The following is a 14,877-nucleotide window of genomic DNA, read 5'->3' as shown; positions in this document are numbered from 1 at the left end:
TGGACAAATGTACAACACTACCATAGCTCTTAGGGGTGAAGGGGCAACTACATGTGGGTACAGTGGATTTTAGAGGCCTCCCATTTACCACCACAAGTGGTACAGGTGGGGGGGGGGGGGGGGCCTGGGTTTGCCTGTCTGAAGTGCACTGCAGTACCCACTAAAAGTGCTCCAGGGACAGGACTTGTTGCTGCTATATAACCTTGGCACAGCAGTTCACACCTGAAGACTATTCTCGCTGAAAACGTCCTTTATTTGAATAAGCACATTTACTCACAGTTAACTGCAGATCAGAGGTTGTGCCCCACTGGCAACGAGTCTCGCTGGTACTGAGATTAGCAGTAGGTCCCAGCTGGCAGAATGGTGTACCATGCCAGCTTTCAGCAACATTCAAGGTAAGAACTAAGTTCTGTAACGTGGCTAACACATGAACGGGATCTAAAACTGGCTTACAAAAATGGCCACTACCCATGGACTACCGGAAACAAAACAGGGCACACTCTGACCCAGTAAGCAGAGGGAAAAGCACCATGGGAGTAGAGCCTACCAACTACCAACATCGTGAGCATTTAACACAAGCTAGTGGAATCATGGAGCCCAATACCCTACACCCACCACAATGATTGCTGATGTGACTCTGCAGTGCCCGTAACAGAAAAGGTGTCACACTCACCCGAGAGCCACATCAGAACCAGGGAAAGGCTGTCAGAGGATAGAACACATTCTGCTGTCATGGAGGTGGGTACGGCATTTGAGGCTGGCATACAGGCTGGGAAAAAAAGTTTGTAACGTGGGGTTTTTTGGTGGGAGGGGGTTAGTGACCACTGGGGGAGTCAGGGGAAGTGATCCCCGATTCCTTCTGGTGGTCATCTGGTCAGTTGGGGCACTTTTTTGGGACTTGGACCTGAAAAAAAAGGGTCCAAATAAAGCGGACCAAATTCTCGTCAAAAACGCCCTTCTTGTTTTGATTATCAGCTAAAGACGCCCATCTCTCCTTGGCCGATAACCATGCCCCAGTCCCGCCTCCGACATGCCCCCGTGATCTTTGTTCATCTCTGTGACGGACTGCAGTTGAGGACGCCAAAAATCGGGTTTCGATTATACCAATTTGGGCGCCCACAGGAAACAGGCGCCCATCTGCCGATTTGGGTCGAAATATGGGCGTCTTTCTCTTTCGAAAATAAGCTGGATAGTGCTCCTGTTGCAGCACTACGAAAACATGTAATGCTGTGTAACGGAGGGGTTGATGCAGAAAGCCACACAGTAGAGCTGCACGCCCATAGCTCGGCATATGTCTTCTACCATGAAATTAATGAGAAAAAAATCCCACGGCTATGCAGTAAGCAATGTATGTGCTAACTACTGCTGTGTTAAAAATGCAGCTATAGTCTAGGCTCATTGCCAAAAGTCTCCCTTCCTCTTAGTGTGGGAACAGTGATTGGCTCATATACTGGCAGGAAGGATGATATATAAAAAAAAAATAAAACAACAGGCTGCCAGATCTGCACCCTGACCCAGATTTCTGCACCAGCCCCTATGATCCGTGGTAGTCTAGCAGGATGTACCAGATGTGGTCAGACTGCCAAATAAGGGAATGTTTGGATGGAAATGACTAAATAAGGGATCCAAACATTCCCTTATTTGGCAGACTGACTATGCTTGGTGCATCTCAAGATTCACTACTTGGGGTCAGGTGCTGCCATTTTCATGATGACACTTGGAGGCTGAATCATCACTCATGCCTGTTGAAGGTTTGCAGAGGGAGGAGATTTGGGGACCCTGAGGAGGGGTCAGTGTTGTCACTAGACACCATGGATTTTTTTTAAGTCAGTGGTGGGGGCATCAGGGTGGGGATAGGGAGGGGGCCACTAGATTAACAGGGATTTTAATTTTAACAGGGTGTTTTACTAAACGTTAGCACACGTTATCTGCAGCAGGTCCCATTTTATTCCTATGGGCCCTGCTGCAGATAACTCAAGCTAATCTTCCGTAAAAGACCCCCTATTTTGGTGACCGGGGTGGGAGGGTCAGGTCAGGGGAAGGAGAAGGCTACTAGACTACCAGGGATTACAGGGGCCTGTGCAAAAGTCTGGGTCAAGGGCAGGACGTGGGTGATTAGTAGATCAGGAGTCATCTTGGTGGAGGAGGACATGGGCAGGGGAGAGGGAATGTCCTTATTAGCTTTATGCAGAGGAAGAACTAACCCTTCTGTGTTGCCTCAGACCTGGCAGTATTTTTCTCATGTTTTGCTCTCCTTGTGGTCCCTTAAAAACATCTCTGCATTGTGGCAGAACAGCTGATAGATAGCCTACTTACCATATGCTGTGCACTGATGTTTAGTACATGAGCTAACTCCTGTGTCAAATTTGTTTCTGCTTTGTTCCCCCACTAATGTTTTGTTAACCATGCCCTGCTGCCTGTGGTAGTTGTCTGTATCATCCCCTGAGGTAGTGAATCCAACTATAAATCTTTCTGTGATTAAACATCACATGAATACCCTATTTTACTGTGGGAAGGGGGCCACCTACTGTATTATTTTGGAATTGTAATGCGATTATTTTAGAAACACAAATTTTCTTTTACTCATTCAGAATCGCATGTGGAGAAAGAACCGTTCTCAACATACTGACAATATCTGCATCGGAACAGATCTAAACAGGAATTTTGATGCCGGATGGTGTGGTATGGGTTCTGCTTTACTTCTCTAAAATGTACACAAGAGCTATAATGGTTTTATCGGTGAACTATATATAATTCTACTGATATACTTTTCAAGTTCATATTGACACATAAAGGGCCCTTTTATTAAAATGCATTAAGTGCTAACACGCCCTTAACGCAGGAAAAAAGGCTTACTGCAAAACGTCTTGAAGCGTTTTGCAGTAGTTTGCCTGTCAGTGTGTACTAACTTGCACGTTAGGTATTTTATTAACATACTAAGAAAGGCCCATTTCTGAGGCCAATGAAACAGGCGCTAGCAAAGCGCTTTGGTTACCATCCCCCTCCCCTTGTTGGTGGACTTACCCTCCGTGCTTGAGAGTGGACGTGGTCGCCTCACCGCGCCTCGCCCCACCCCGCAACGTACAGAGTGGCTGGCTGGCTCCCTCGCTGCATGTGACCTACAGCCTGCCTGCCTCACACTCCCTCCATTCGTCGTCACATAGTAGATCGATGTATGCCCCGCCCTCGCATCAAACGTGATGACGTTGAGGGCACAGCGATGCGATTGGTCAAGTGTCATTGCTCCGCCCTCGACGTCATCACGTGTGACATGAGGGCGGGGCAAACAGTAATGGGGATAAATTCCGATCTATGCCGCCTCACAAACCGGAAGTTGCAGTTTCATTAGAACGTTGAGGTAGCGAATTATGTGCGGAAGGGGCGTGGCTGAGGGCGGGTTTATCAGTGAGAGTGAATGGTGCCTGAGTGACAGTGAGTGGTGAGTGGTGACAGCCTAAGTGCAGGGCTCCAGTGTTTCCCTGCCACAGAGTGAGCTTCAGAATGTTTGAGGTGAGAATTATTTATATAGATTTTTTTGCTGGGGGCATGTCATGGGCAGAAAATGTATGTGGAAGCATTTTTCTTCTACCATGTTCTGATTAGCGCTTGTTAGCTGAATACAGCAGACTTAATGCGGGAGCACGAAGCACCTCCTAAATAGGATACAGTAAGTGCTTTTGTGTTAAAACTTTTGCAGGTCTCGCATGCTAATGGAAAAATTGGTTGGGACCTGCAAAAATAAGAAATAAGGGGTGAATTCTGTATATGGCGCCTAAAAAATCGGCACAAAAATGCTATTCTATAAGCCACGCTTAACGTTAGGCACGATTTATACAATAGCGCTTAGACACTGGGATCGTGCGTAAATTTATACACCGCCATTTGCACCAGTGAAAATGTGGTGCACATGACTGCGCCTAAATTTACACAGGGTGCCCCAATTACATGTGGAACTCAAAACCACACCTGCACTGTGCCCCGAAACACCCATGACCTCCGATTTCTGCTCCCCCTTTTTTGGGCCACACTTAAAATTTTTTCTTTAGGCTGCATCTGTCCCGGGGGGGGGGGGGGGGGCACATTTTAGCCATTAACAGTCATAAGTGGAAGGAGGCAGCGGAGGATGGATAGGCAGCCAGCTGAAAGGCCAGAACAGGGAGAACCTGTCTCAGGGACTGCATTAGAAAGGGAACCTGAAATAGGTTTACCTGAGGCCTAACCCAGAGTTAGAGGTAAGTTTAATCAGCCCGTTTATCTTTGTTTCCCTTTTAGGGAGGAACCAGTGTGTATTAAAGTGTGACTGGTGAGAGGGTGGAGAGAGAGAAGAAAAGGGAAAAGAAAGGATGGTCTCCCTAAACTCATTTCATTTTTAAGTGGTTGATTTATGCCAGAAACTTGGTTAGGAAACTTTAAAGACATATGTTTCTTTATGGAGGAGAAAAGACTGGGGGGAGGGGCAAGACCTCTCAAGGGGACTGCTGAAAGGAGCAGGCAGTCCATGTGTGCAGAGAAGAACCAGGAAGGACTCTGATAAATCTCCTGTTTATGGGGTGGGGTGGGGGGAGGATCACAGTGGTTTACAATCAATTAAAATAACAATCAATTAAAATAACAGATAAAAACAAAAGAAAAGGAATGCCATATTAAAATCAAAAGCAAGTATAGATAAAAGGTAACAACATTAACACGTAACAGGAAACTCATTCATCTCAATGGTGACAGACCTTTGGAGAAAGACCAAATGCACATTAGAAAAATAGGTCTTTAATAATGTCTTAAACCTAATAAAAGAAGTCTCAGAACGAATCTCAGGAGGGAGATCGTTCCAGAACAAAAAAGAAAGCTGAATTGCAAGTGGTCTCATAGCGTGCACGTTTGGGAGGGGGCAAGACCAAACAGAATCCAAAGAAAGAAGAGAAGGAGTATAGGGGATGACAACTGAGGAGAGATACAAAGGGGTTCCTAAATGGAAAGACTTGTGAGCTAGACAAAGGACTTTAAAATAAGAATGGTACTCTACTGGTAACCAATGAAGATGTATGAAAAGGAGTCAGATTTTCTAGCCCTACAAACAAAACAAGCACAGCTATTCTGTAAAGTTCGTAGTCAACATAATTGGAATTGCAATAGTCGATCTGAGAAATGTCAAAAGCATGCATCTTCAGATGAATACACTAAACAGCACAGGTCCCAGTACAGGCAGTGCACAGGGCTGCCCGATTACGCTGGGTAAGCCCCTGGTGCTAAAATAATAAAAGTACTTTTTCAGCACCAGAAATGGCGTGTGTTGGAGGCAGGCACTACCTCCAGGTGCCTGCAGTATCCCAGCAGTAGTGCCGGATTTGCACGCAGCAAAGCAGTGGTACAGGTACTGCCGCTTTGTAAAAGGGGCCCTTAGTAAGGAGTAGGACAAACAGCAAGAATGAACAGAGCACTCAATCAGCTCAATAATATACAATACGAAGAAAGAACTGTATTGCAGAAGCCTAGTATCCTCACAATGACATACCTGTCACATGAGGCAAATCCTGGGATTTGGAGTAAATGCCTTGGTGATCATTTGTTTTGAAGTTTACGTCATCAAATACCTCACCAACCTCAAGTGTAGGTATTTTATATGGAAGCAAGTTTCCAGATTATTCTGCATCACCTCAGTTTTGCTTCCCTTTTACTTGACCTGCGGTGCCAATGCCTTAGCTGACCTCTTCACGTTGCTCTCATTGCTGAAGAATCTACTGATTGTGTCAAAATTCTTTGTGTTTCTAATAATCGTTTGATATGTACAGTGAAGTATCTGTGTGAGTGAGTGGGATAAGAAGTCATCCAGTGGCATCTTGGATTTTACCCATTCCTCGAAAACAAAATGGAGGGCTCTTCCACTTTTGTATGTTGCTGCTTCCTCCCATTATTGCTATCAGAGCAGCTGACATTGGGTACAGGGTATAGAAAAGTTGCATCATTCAACCTCTTCTACCGTTTTCTAGTAACCATATAAAAAACTAAGAACATCTACAAAAAGATCTGTTGACCATCTCCAACAGTATATTTTATGTTCTCGTACCTCTGAATTAGCTATGGGTGGTAATAATACAGCTGCCTGTTATGTCTTGTTATAGGCCCAGGAGCATCCAGCTATGCTTGTCGTGACACATATTGTGGACCTTTCCCAGAGTCTGAACCAGAAGTGAAGGCTGTGGCTAATTTTATCAGACAAAATAAAGATCGTATTAAAGGGTACATAACTATGCATTCATATTCTCAGATGGTGCTGTTTCCATACTCATACACTACGGAGAAAAGCAAAGACCATAAGGAGCTGGTAAGTGTTAACAGTTGTAATATGTATTCTTGCCATTCAGCTTGGGAGGACAGTCATAACTCTAAGAAAGAATACAAATTAATCATTTTTAGCAGAGAAAATTCCACAAAATCTAAAAAAAAACTGGCACAAAAACAATCTCATGCATTCCAATTTATAGATTTCATTCTTGAGATCTTAGCATGTGGATGTTGATTGTATAACAGGGTATCTTCTTAGATGCTGTTTTATAAAGACATATAGGTGCCTATAGGGCTCATTTTCAAAAGAGAAAAATGTCCAAAAAGTGGTATAAATCGGTATTTGGACTTTTTCTCACAAAACTTCCAAATTGGTATTTCCGAAACCAATTTTTAGACATTTTTCTATGAAGTCCGTCAGAAGTGCGTTCAGATCACAAAGGGGCATTTCAGGGGTGTGTTAAGGGCGGGATTTGAGCATTCCTAACACTTGGATGTTTTTCTGTCATAAGGAAACAAAACAAAAACATCCAGCGCAATAAGTTGGACATTTTGGTCTAGACCTGTTTTATTAACTAATAGCAAGCTAAAAGGTATTTAACTATCCCAGTCTTTTTCAAAAATGTGCAAAATCAATGCAATAAGTTTCACTTTTTTCTTATTTAAAGTGGAGAAAAACGACCTCAGTAGTCAAAGCATGGCAGCAGTGTCATAATAGCACTCAGTGCCAGCATTGAAAACAACTCCGTTCTTATCACTGGTCTAAAAACTCCACTTGCATGTGAGTAAGAGGGTTATATTTATCCCATTGAAAAATAATAAATTCAAACGTAGTATTAGGCAATTGCTTGATCAATAATGTTACTTAGCTTTTGCTATTATGCCCAATGGGGCTCACCGTTTCACTACTACAATTAGCTTCCTCAGGGGGCCAAGTAACTGTCGGCAAGTCGCACTGCCTTATACATTGACATCCATGGTTTCCATGATACCGGACTTCCGGTATCATGGAAGCCATGGACGTCAATGTATAAGGCAGTGCGACTTTGCTTATGATGTCTTTTCTGGATGCCAGCTTGCAAATGAATAAATGGAAATTTTCAACTGGCAAAGATGTGTTTAAATTAATGTTAACAGAGGGAAGCAATTGATATTGAAATAATTATTGTTGTTTTTTTTTTATTTTTCAGCTACAGGTGGCAACTAAAGTAGCTGATGCCATTAGGTCCACCTCACACAATAGATATGTATATGGTTCTGGAGCAGAAACAATTTGTAAGTAGAAATGCCATATTGGAAGCAAATTTCAATGTTCAGATGAAGTGCATGCTACAGAATTCTGCAATCATATAAAGAAACAAATATCAAACTCCATATATAGCAATCTATTGTCAAAGTTTCATTCTACAGCTACTATATAAAGCATAGACTCAAAGAAAGACTTTCTTATCTTGTTCAGACATACACATTAAAGGTTAGTATGTGAAGAAGATGTTTAATAAAAAGCTGAAATAGTGCTGTTGTGAAAACTGCTGTGAGTAGCCTAGTGGTTAGTGTAGCAGACTTTGATCCTGGGGAACTGGGTTCAATTTCCACTGCAGCTCCTTGTGACCCTGGGCAAGTCACTTAACCCTCCATTGTCCCAGGTACAAATAAGTACCTGTATATAATATGTAAACCGCTTTGAATGTAGTTGGAAAAACCACAGAAAGGCTGTATATTAAGTCCCATTCCCTTTCTTTCCCTGGGTCACCAGTGTCTATAGATGGTGCCTAAGAAATGTGGAAATGTGTGCCGCTCATAGCTTCTGCAGAAAAAGAACATATTATTAGAGAGGATGGTGAGAGAAGAGTAACTTTATCTGGATTATAGACTAAATTTATCTTCACCAGGGGCGTAGCCAGACACCCAATTTTGGGTGGGCCTGGGCCCACGATGGATGGGCAGAACCTCCCTGTCCCACAAGTGATTTGGTCTCTCCCTCTCTCGCCTACATGCCATAGGGTCTCTCAGACATCCCCCCTCCCCTGCATACCTTTTAAATAGCAGATTTTCACCAGCAGCAAGCATCAACTAATACACGCTGCTCATGTTGGCCCCACAGCCTTCCCACTGATGCAACTTCCTGTTTCCGCATAGGCAAGAATATGTCAGAGGGAAGGCTGCGGGGCCGGTGCGAGCAGTATGTATCAGTCTCTGCTTGCTGCAGGCAAAGATCTGCTATTTACAAGGTATGCAGGAAGGACAGTTGTTGGGACTTTTTGGCTGGTGGGACTTGAGGATCCCTGCCAGCCACATTATAGGTGTGCTGCTAATGGGTGGGCCTGAACACAAAGTGGGTTTGGCCAGGGCCCACCCGGGCCCACCCTTGGCTACGCCACTGAAAAGAGTAAACATTAAGAAATAATGTGTAAGATAACAGCTCAAGTGACAGAAAGAGCTGTGAGTAGGACTGAGAATACACCTCTGTTTAACTACTTCTTCTGTCCCCCTCCTGACCCTCCAAACTGAAAGCCCTAATCTTGCACCTCCTTTGGGCATCCTTCTAGAACAAGGGCCCCACTGCATACTGCCCTATATTTAGGGTGCCCTTACTGTTTTCATTCATGGTTGGGGTTCTCCAGTGGGAGAATCATTAGTTTCATAGAATGTCACCTATTCCTCTCTGAAAGGGTAAAGAACAGTGGCATAAGTTCAAATTTCAGACTTCCAAAAAAACATTTTGCTGAGCGCCACTCATGGCAGTGACAGCATAGGTGAAACAGACTTCTCCCTTTTATTCCCCAAGATAAAACTTTGGCCCCCTGGTTACAAAGCTGCATGGCAGTGCCAATACAACCCATTCAAACTGAATGGGCTGTGTCAGCATTAGCGCACCTGTAACCACTAGCGCAGCTTTGTAAACGAGGGGTAAGTTTCTCATGAGGTAAACCTTTATCATGTCTCTTCTCGGGTGTCTCCTCTCCCAGATGAATAGGCCTTACCTGTATGGCCTTACTTCAGAAGAGAGTCATTTCATCATCTTTATAAATTAATATAGTATAATTTGATTAAACTTTAATTAGCATTTTTCCCCTTTAACCTACAAAAGAGTTCAAGGGAGATTAACATAGTAGATGACGGCAGAGAAAGACCTGTACGGTCCATCCAGTCTGCCCAACAAGATAAACTCATATGTGCTACTTTATGTGTATACCTCACCTTGATTTGTATCTGCCATTTTCAGGGCACAGACCGTAGAAGTCTGCCCAGCACTAGCCCTGCCTCCCACCACCGGCGCTGCCACCCAATCTCCGCTAAGCTTCTGAGGAACCATTCCTTCTGAACAGGATTCCTTTATGTTTATCCCACACATTTTTGAATTCCGTTACCGTTTTTATCTCCACCACCTCCCACGGGAGGGCATTCCAAGTATCCACCACTCTCTCCGTGAAAAAATACTTTCTGGCATTTTTCTTGAGTCTGCCCCCCTTCAATCTCATTTCATGTCCCCTAGTTCTACTGCCTTCGCATCTACGGAAAAGGTTCATTTGCAGATTAATACCTTTCAAATATTTGAACGTCTGTATAAAGTATAAACAAAAATTAGATGATCAATTATACTGTATCAAAAATTATTGAATAGACAACTTCTAAAATCATTCCCTATATCCAAAATAACTCTCTCCATTAAACAAGTAGATTTCAAAACAGTTTAGCCTATGAAACTTTAACATTACTCGTGAGATAGCCATGTTTAAAGATTCTTTCTAAAAAAAAAAAAAAATGAATCACTGGTAGGAGCCCTCCTCCCTCAATTTTTTAGGTAATGTATTCCCAAAAGCAGGCACTATGGGCACGCAGTATAAGAGACTTTTGAGAGGCTAAGCCTCCCCAGCCCCAACCTGGACCTTTCCCACCTCCCTTCCACTTCTACCTCAGCCACTGCTGCTGCTTTCTGGGATCAAACAAAGAGAAAAAGGCATGGAGCCACGGTGAACATGAAAAAAGGGAACCCATACGTTTTACCTCATAATATGAATTACTGTGCATGTAGTCAGTGGCGTAGCAAGGGCAGGGCGGTGGGGGCGGTCCGCCCCGGGTGTCCGCGGGTGGGGGGTGCTCCGTCACGTCTCTCTCCTGCCACCACCTGCCTTTTTTTTTTAATCCGTGCAGCCACGCAGGCAGCGCTTTGCGTCTGCCCTGCGTGTGCTGTGAAAGAAGTAAATCGTCAGCGCTGGCTTCGGGGCTTCCCTCGATGTCCCGCCCTCGAGGAAATAGGAAGTTACCTCACAAGAGGGCGGGACATCGAGGGAAGGCCCGAAGAAGTGTTGCCAGGTGGGCGGTTTTACCGCCCAATTGGGCGGTTTTCCGCGACCCGCCGCGGGAAATTTTTGCCCGCGGCGGGTTGCGGTTTTTTGGGCTTCTTTTTTGTTTTTTGGGCGGTTTTTTTGGCAGTTTTTTCGGCCGCGGGGGGCGGGGTTAGTGACATTCTGGGCGGGGCCCATGACGTTCTGGGTGGGGCCGATGACAGGGGAGGCGAGGCCGATGACGGCGGGGGCGGGGTGATGATGCGGGGGTGGGGGTGTCGGGGGCGGGGTTTGAGTTTGGGCGGGTTTTGGGCTGGATTTAGGCTGGTTTGGGTGGGAAAAAAATTTTCCACCTGGCAACATTGGCCCGAAGCCAGCGCTGGCGATTTACTTCTTTCACAACAGCACACACAGGGCAGACGCGAAGTGCTGCCTGCGTGGCTGCACGGATTTAAAAAAAAAGAAAAGAAAAAGGCAGGCGGTGGCAGGAGAAGAGGGCTCTGTGGCTTCAATGGAGGGGGGACGGGACTAGGTCAGGGGGGGAGCTCAGAGGGGAGAATGGGGATTGGAGAGGGTGGGGTGCTCAGAGGGGAGAATGGGGATTGGAGAGGGGGTGGGGGAGTTCAGAAGGGTACTCAGAGGTGAGAAGGGGATTGGGGAGGGGTGGGGGAGTTCAGAGGATGGATGCTCAGAGGTGAGAAGGGGATTGGGGAGAGTGGGGTGCTCAGAGGGGAGAATAGGGATTGGGTGGGGGTGCTCAGAGGGAATAAGGGGACTGGGGAGGGAAGTGCTCATGGGAGAAGGGGTCTGGAACTGGGGGCTGAAAAGGGGCAGGGGCTGATACTGTGGGGACTGGGGGCTTTAAAGGGGACAGGGAGAAGTGGCTGGGGCTGAAGCTCGGGACTGGTGAGAGAAAAGGGCTGGGGTTGAAACTAGGGGCTGAAAAGGGGACAGGGAGAAGTGGCTGGGGGCTGAAGCCCAGGACTGATGGGAGAAAAGGGTTGGGGACTGGTGGGATAGTGGGGCTGAAAAGGGTGGCAGGTGGGAGATGTGGGCTGGAACTGGAACTAGGTGCAGGTGGAAAGAGGGGGCAGAGAGAGGGGACAGACCCTGGATGGAAGGGGGGGAGCGTGAGGGAGGGCAGACCCTGGATGGATGGGAGAGGGAGGGCAGACCCTGGATGGATGGGAGAGGGAAGGCAGACGGATCGAAGGGGCAGAGAGAAAGGGCAGATGGTAGGTGGAAGGGGGAGAGAGAAAGAGGGCAGATGGTGAATGGAAGGGACAGAGAGAGAAGGCAGACACTGGATGGAAGGGACATTAGAGAGGGCAGACACTGGATTTCAGAGAAAGAGCAAAGACAGATGCTGGATGGAAGGAAGACAGTGACAAGAAGATGAGGAAAGCAGAAACCAGAGACAACAAACTGTAAATAAAATATATATTTTTATTTTTTTTGCTTTAGGGTATAGTATTGTATCTGTGTTTATGTGTTAAATGTTTATAAATAGAACATATAAATAAGGTAATCATTTTATTGGACTAATTTTGAATACATTTTGACTTAACTTTCAGAGAACAAAACCCCCTTCCTCAGGTCAGGATAGGATACTATAACAGCACTATACTGTATTGACCTGAGGAAGGAGGTTTTGGCCTCTGAAAGCTAAATGTATTAGTCCAATAAAATGGTATTTTATTTTCTATATTTGTTTTATTTCTATTTGTTAATTTGTAAAGTGATCGGATTTGTTAGTTTTTTCAAATTTTATATTTTGCATAGTACTAGGGGACATTTTCTGTTTCTGTGGTGTTGCATTGTATGCAGAGTCTGGCATCGGGGGTTCAGTTTAATTTTTGTCTAAATAGAAAGTTTATGATTACTTATTCTATAGTGGATTAGGGTGTATCTGTGTTTGTGAAAAAGACATGGCTTTCGGTTGGCATTGACTGTGCAGGATCGACGATCTGTACTAATCTGTTTTCGTTTTACAATAGGTGAATTGATGTCCTAGTGCTCACTGTAGCGTTTAAGATGCTTGTGTGACTTGTAGAAATGACTGCTTATGGTATGGTAGAATTGCGCTATAGGTCCTGAGTGTTTTGTATTCTCGGTATGCCTAGTACTGGATTGGGGGGGGGGGGGGGTGTTAAAAAATGACCGGCCCCGGGTGTCAACTACCCTAGCTACGCCACTGCATGTAGTCAAGTCAAATTTTCAGTTAACATGCATAAATATATTGAAAACAAGGCAGCATTAGTACACGTTACCATATCCTAATGCTATTGTCACATACCTTGTAAAATACAAGACTCATTGTAATGAAACATAACAGTTGTCCAGCATATATTTAGCAAAAACGTATGTGAGTTTTTTTGATTAGTAATCAACATAGAGCTACTCCTGCAAAGTAAGGGGCCCTTTTACTAAGACACGTAGATGCCCACGCACATACAACGCACGTCAAATTAGAACTACCGCTAAGCTACCACGTGCCCTGGGCGGTAAGTCTAATTTTGACGTGCATCAGAAAATAATTTCTATTTTCTACCACGTGGCGCTAAGCGGGCGGTAATCGGCAGTGTATGCGTGCTGACAATTACCGCCCGGTTAACACATGAGACCTTACTGCTTAGTCAATGGGTGGCAGTAAGGTCTCAGGCACAAAATGGACGCGCGCTGATTTTCTTTTTGCCGCATGTCTATTTCAGCAAAAGAAAGGCCTTTTTTGCAGGCGCGCTGAAAAATGAACCTGTGCATGTCCAATACATGCGCCTACACCAGCGCAGGTAATATTTCGGCATGCCTTAGTAAAAGGGCCCCTAAATTATATGGTTAATTTCAGTCACAGAATTTGTTCAAAGTATCCTTCCAGAATAGACACACGAGTGTGAAGATTGTCTTATTGCAGCACCAATCATGTGTTGATCACATTTTTCCCATGCAGTCATAACCCTTCTGTCATTCTGTTGCACCAGTTTCATGAATCTTTTCCAGAAGATTATTTAAACCCCTGATATTCAGTTCTTTATTAGAAATTCAGCAATAAATCATTTCACACTATAATGTTTAGTTTGTCACAATAACTTGACAGCAACTCTATCTTCAATAAACACCATTTTTACTATTAGTATAAAAAATGACATCACACTGATGGCGGTCAGTTAAGCATTGTGTTGCTTGACATTTATTATGGTATAAATCACCCAAATGTACTTAAATTACGCTATTAGGGGTCCTTTTACTAAGCTGTGGTAAAAGTGTCCTGTGGTAGTGTGGGTGCGTGTTTTTGGCGCGCTGGGCCATTTTTTTACCAGGGCTGGGAAAAAGGCTTTTTTTAAATGGCTGTTTACTGCTTCAGCCCTTACTGACACCCATTGATCTAGCAGTATAAGCTCATGCGCTACATGTGTGGTAATTATGCAGCACACACCAATGTGACCGTGCTACCGATTACTGCCGGGAACGCCCCCTGTGGTAGAAAATAGAAAAATATTTTCTACTGCGGGAAACAGCACACACCAACTTAGAAATTACTGCCAGGTGGGTGCACTAACCGGGTAGTAGTGTCAATTTGGCGCTCAGTACACATGCGATAGCCTTACCGCCGCTTTGAAAGGGCTCCTTAAACAACAAAGTTAGATGTCAAAATCTAGGGGTTTCCTTTATTTCCAATGACCATGTAGTATTAGGTACAGTTTATGTACTAATTGATTTACACTTGTTCCTGTAGATTTGGCTCCTGGAGGTTCAGATGACTGGGCATATGACTTGGGCATCAAATACTCTTTTACCATAGAACTTCGGGACAAAGGCACTTATGGATTCTTACTTCCTCCGCATCTGATTAAGCCAACCTGCGCTGAAGGATTGACCAGTGTCAAAATAATTGCTTCCCATGTTATTAATAACATTTAATATGGAGATATCCACCATACCAAGTTTTATGGGGGTTTAATAATGTTAACATACATGATCATAAAATGTTAAGTATGATGTTCAGCTGACCTTTCTTAGGAAGGATAGAAGTCTAAAGGCCCTGTTTACAAAGGCGTGCTAGTGTTTTTAGCCCGTGCTAACCATGTAGACGTCCATAGGAATATTATGGGCTTCTACACAGTTAGCACATGCTAATTTTCAGTGTGTGCTAAAAACACTAGCACGCTTTTGTAAACAGGGCCCTAAGAGCTGTCCAATTATCCTTCTGATGTTAGACGATGATGTAACTGTGAAAAATCCCATTTCTCTGAGTTCTGTTTGCATGAGGCCTCTTCCCCCATCTTAAAAGATGTTCTTTCTCATGACATGA

At 44.5% G+C, this 14,877-nt stretch overlaps 1 protein-coding gene across 1 annotated transcript in view; it reads left to right on the top strand.

The window, feature by feature from the left end:
* The window catches only part of CPB2 (carboxypeptidase B2), a 53,555-nt gene extending 39,003 nt beyond the window's left edge, over positions 1 to 14,552 (top strand). Inside the window, exons 8-11 of the mRNA XM_030200506.1 lie at positions 2,592 to 2,682; positions 6,117 to 6,319; positions 7,470 to 7,554; positions 14,302 to 14,552. Coding sequence (XP_030056366.1) covers positions 2,592 to 2,682; positions 6,117 to 6,319; positions 7,470 to 7,554; positions 14,302 to 14,486 — 564 coding nt within the window. The 3' untranslated portion in view covers positions 14,487 to 14,552. The remainder of the gene's footprint in view (positions 1 to 2,591; positions 2,683 to 6,116; positions 6,320 to 7,469; positions 7,555 to 14,301) is intronic.
* The last annotated feature ends 325 nt before the right edge of the window (positions 14,553 to 14,877 follow it).

This window comes from Microcaecilia unicolor, chromosome 4, assembly GCF_901765095.1.
Source record: "Microcaecilia unicolor chromosome 4, aMicUni1.1, whole genome shotgun sequence".
Classification (NCBI taxonomy): domain Eukaryota; kingdom Metazoa; phylum Chordata; class Amphibia; order Gymnophiona; family Siphonopidae; genus Microcaecilia; species Microcaecilia unicolor.
The sequence above is the reverse complement of the archived record's forward strand: the minus strand, read 5'-3'. Positions and strand labels throughout refer to the sequence as shown.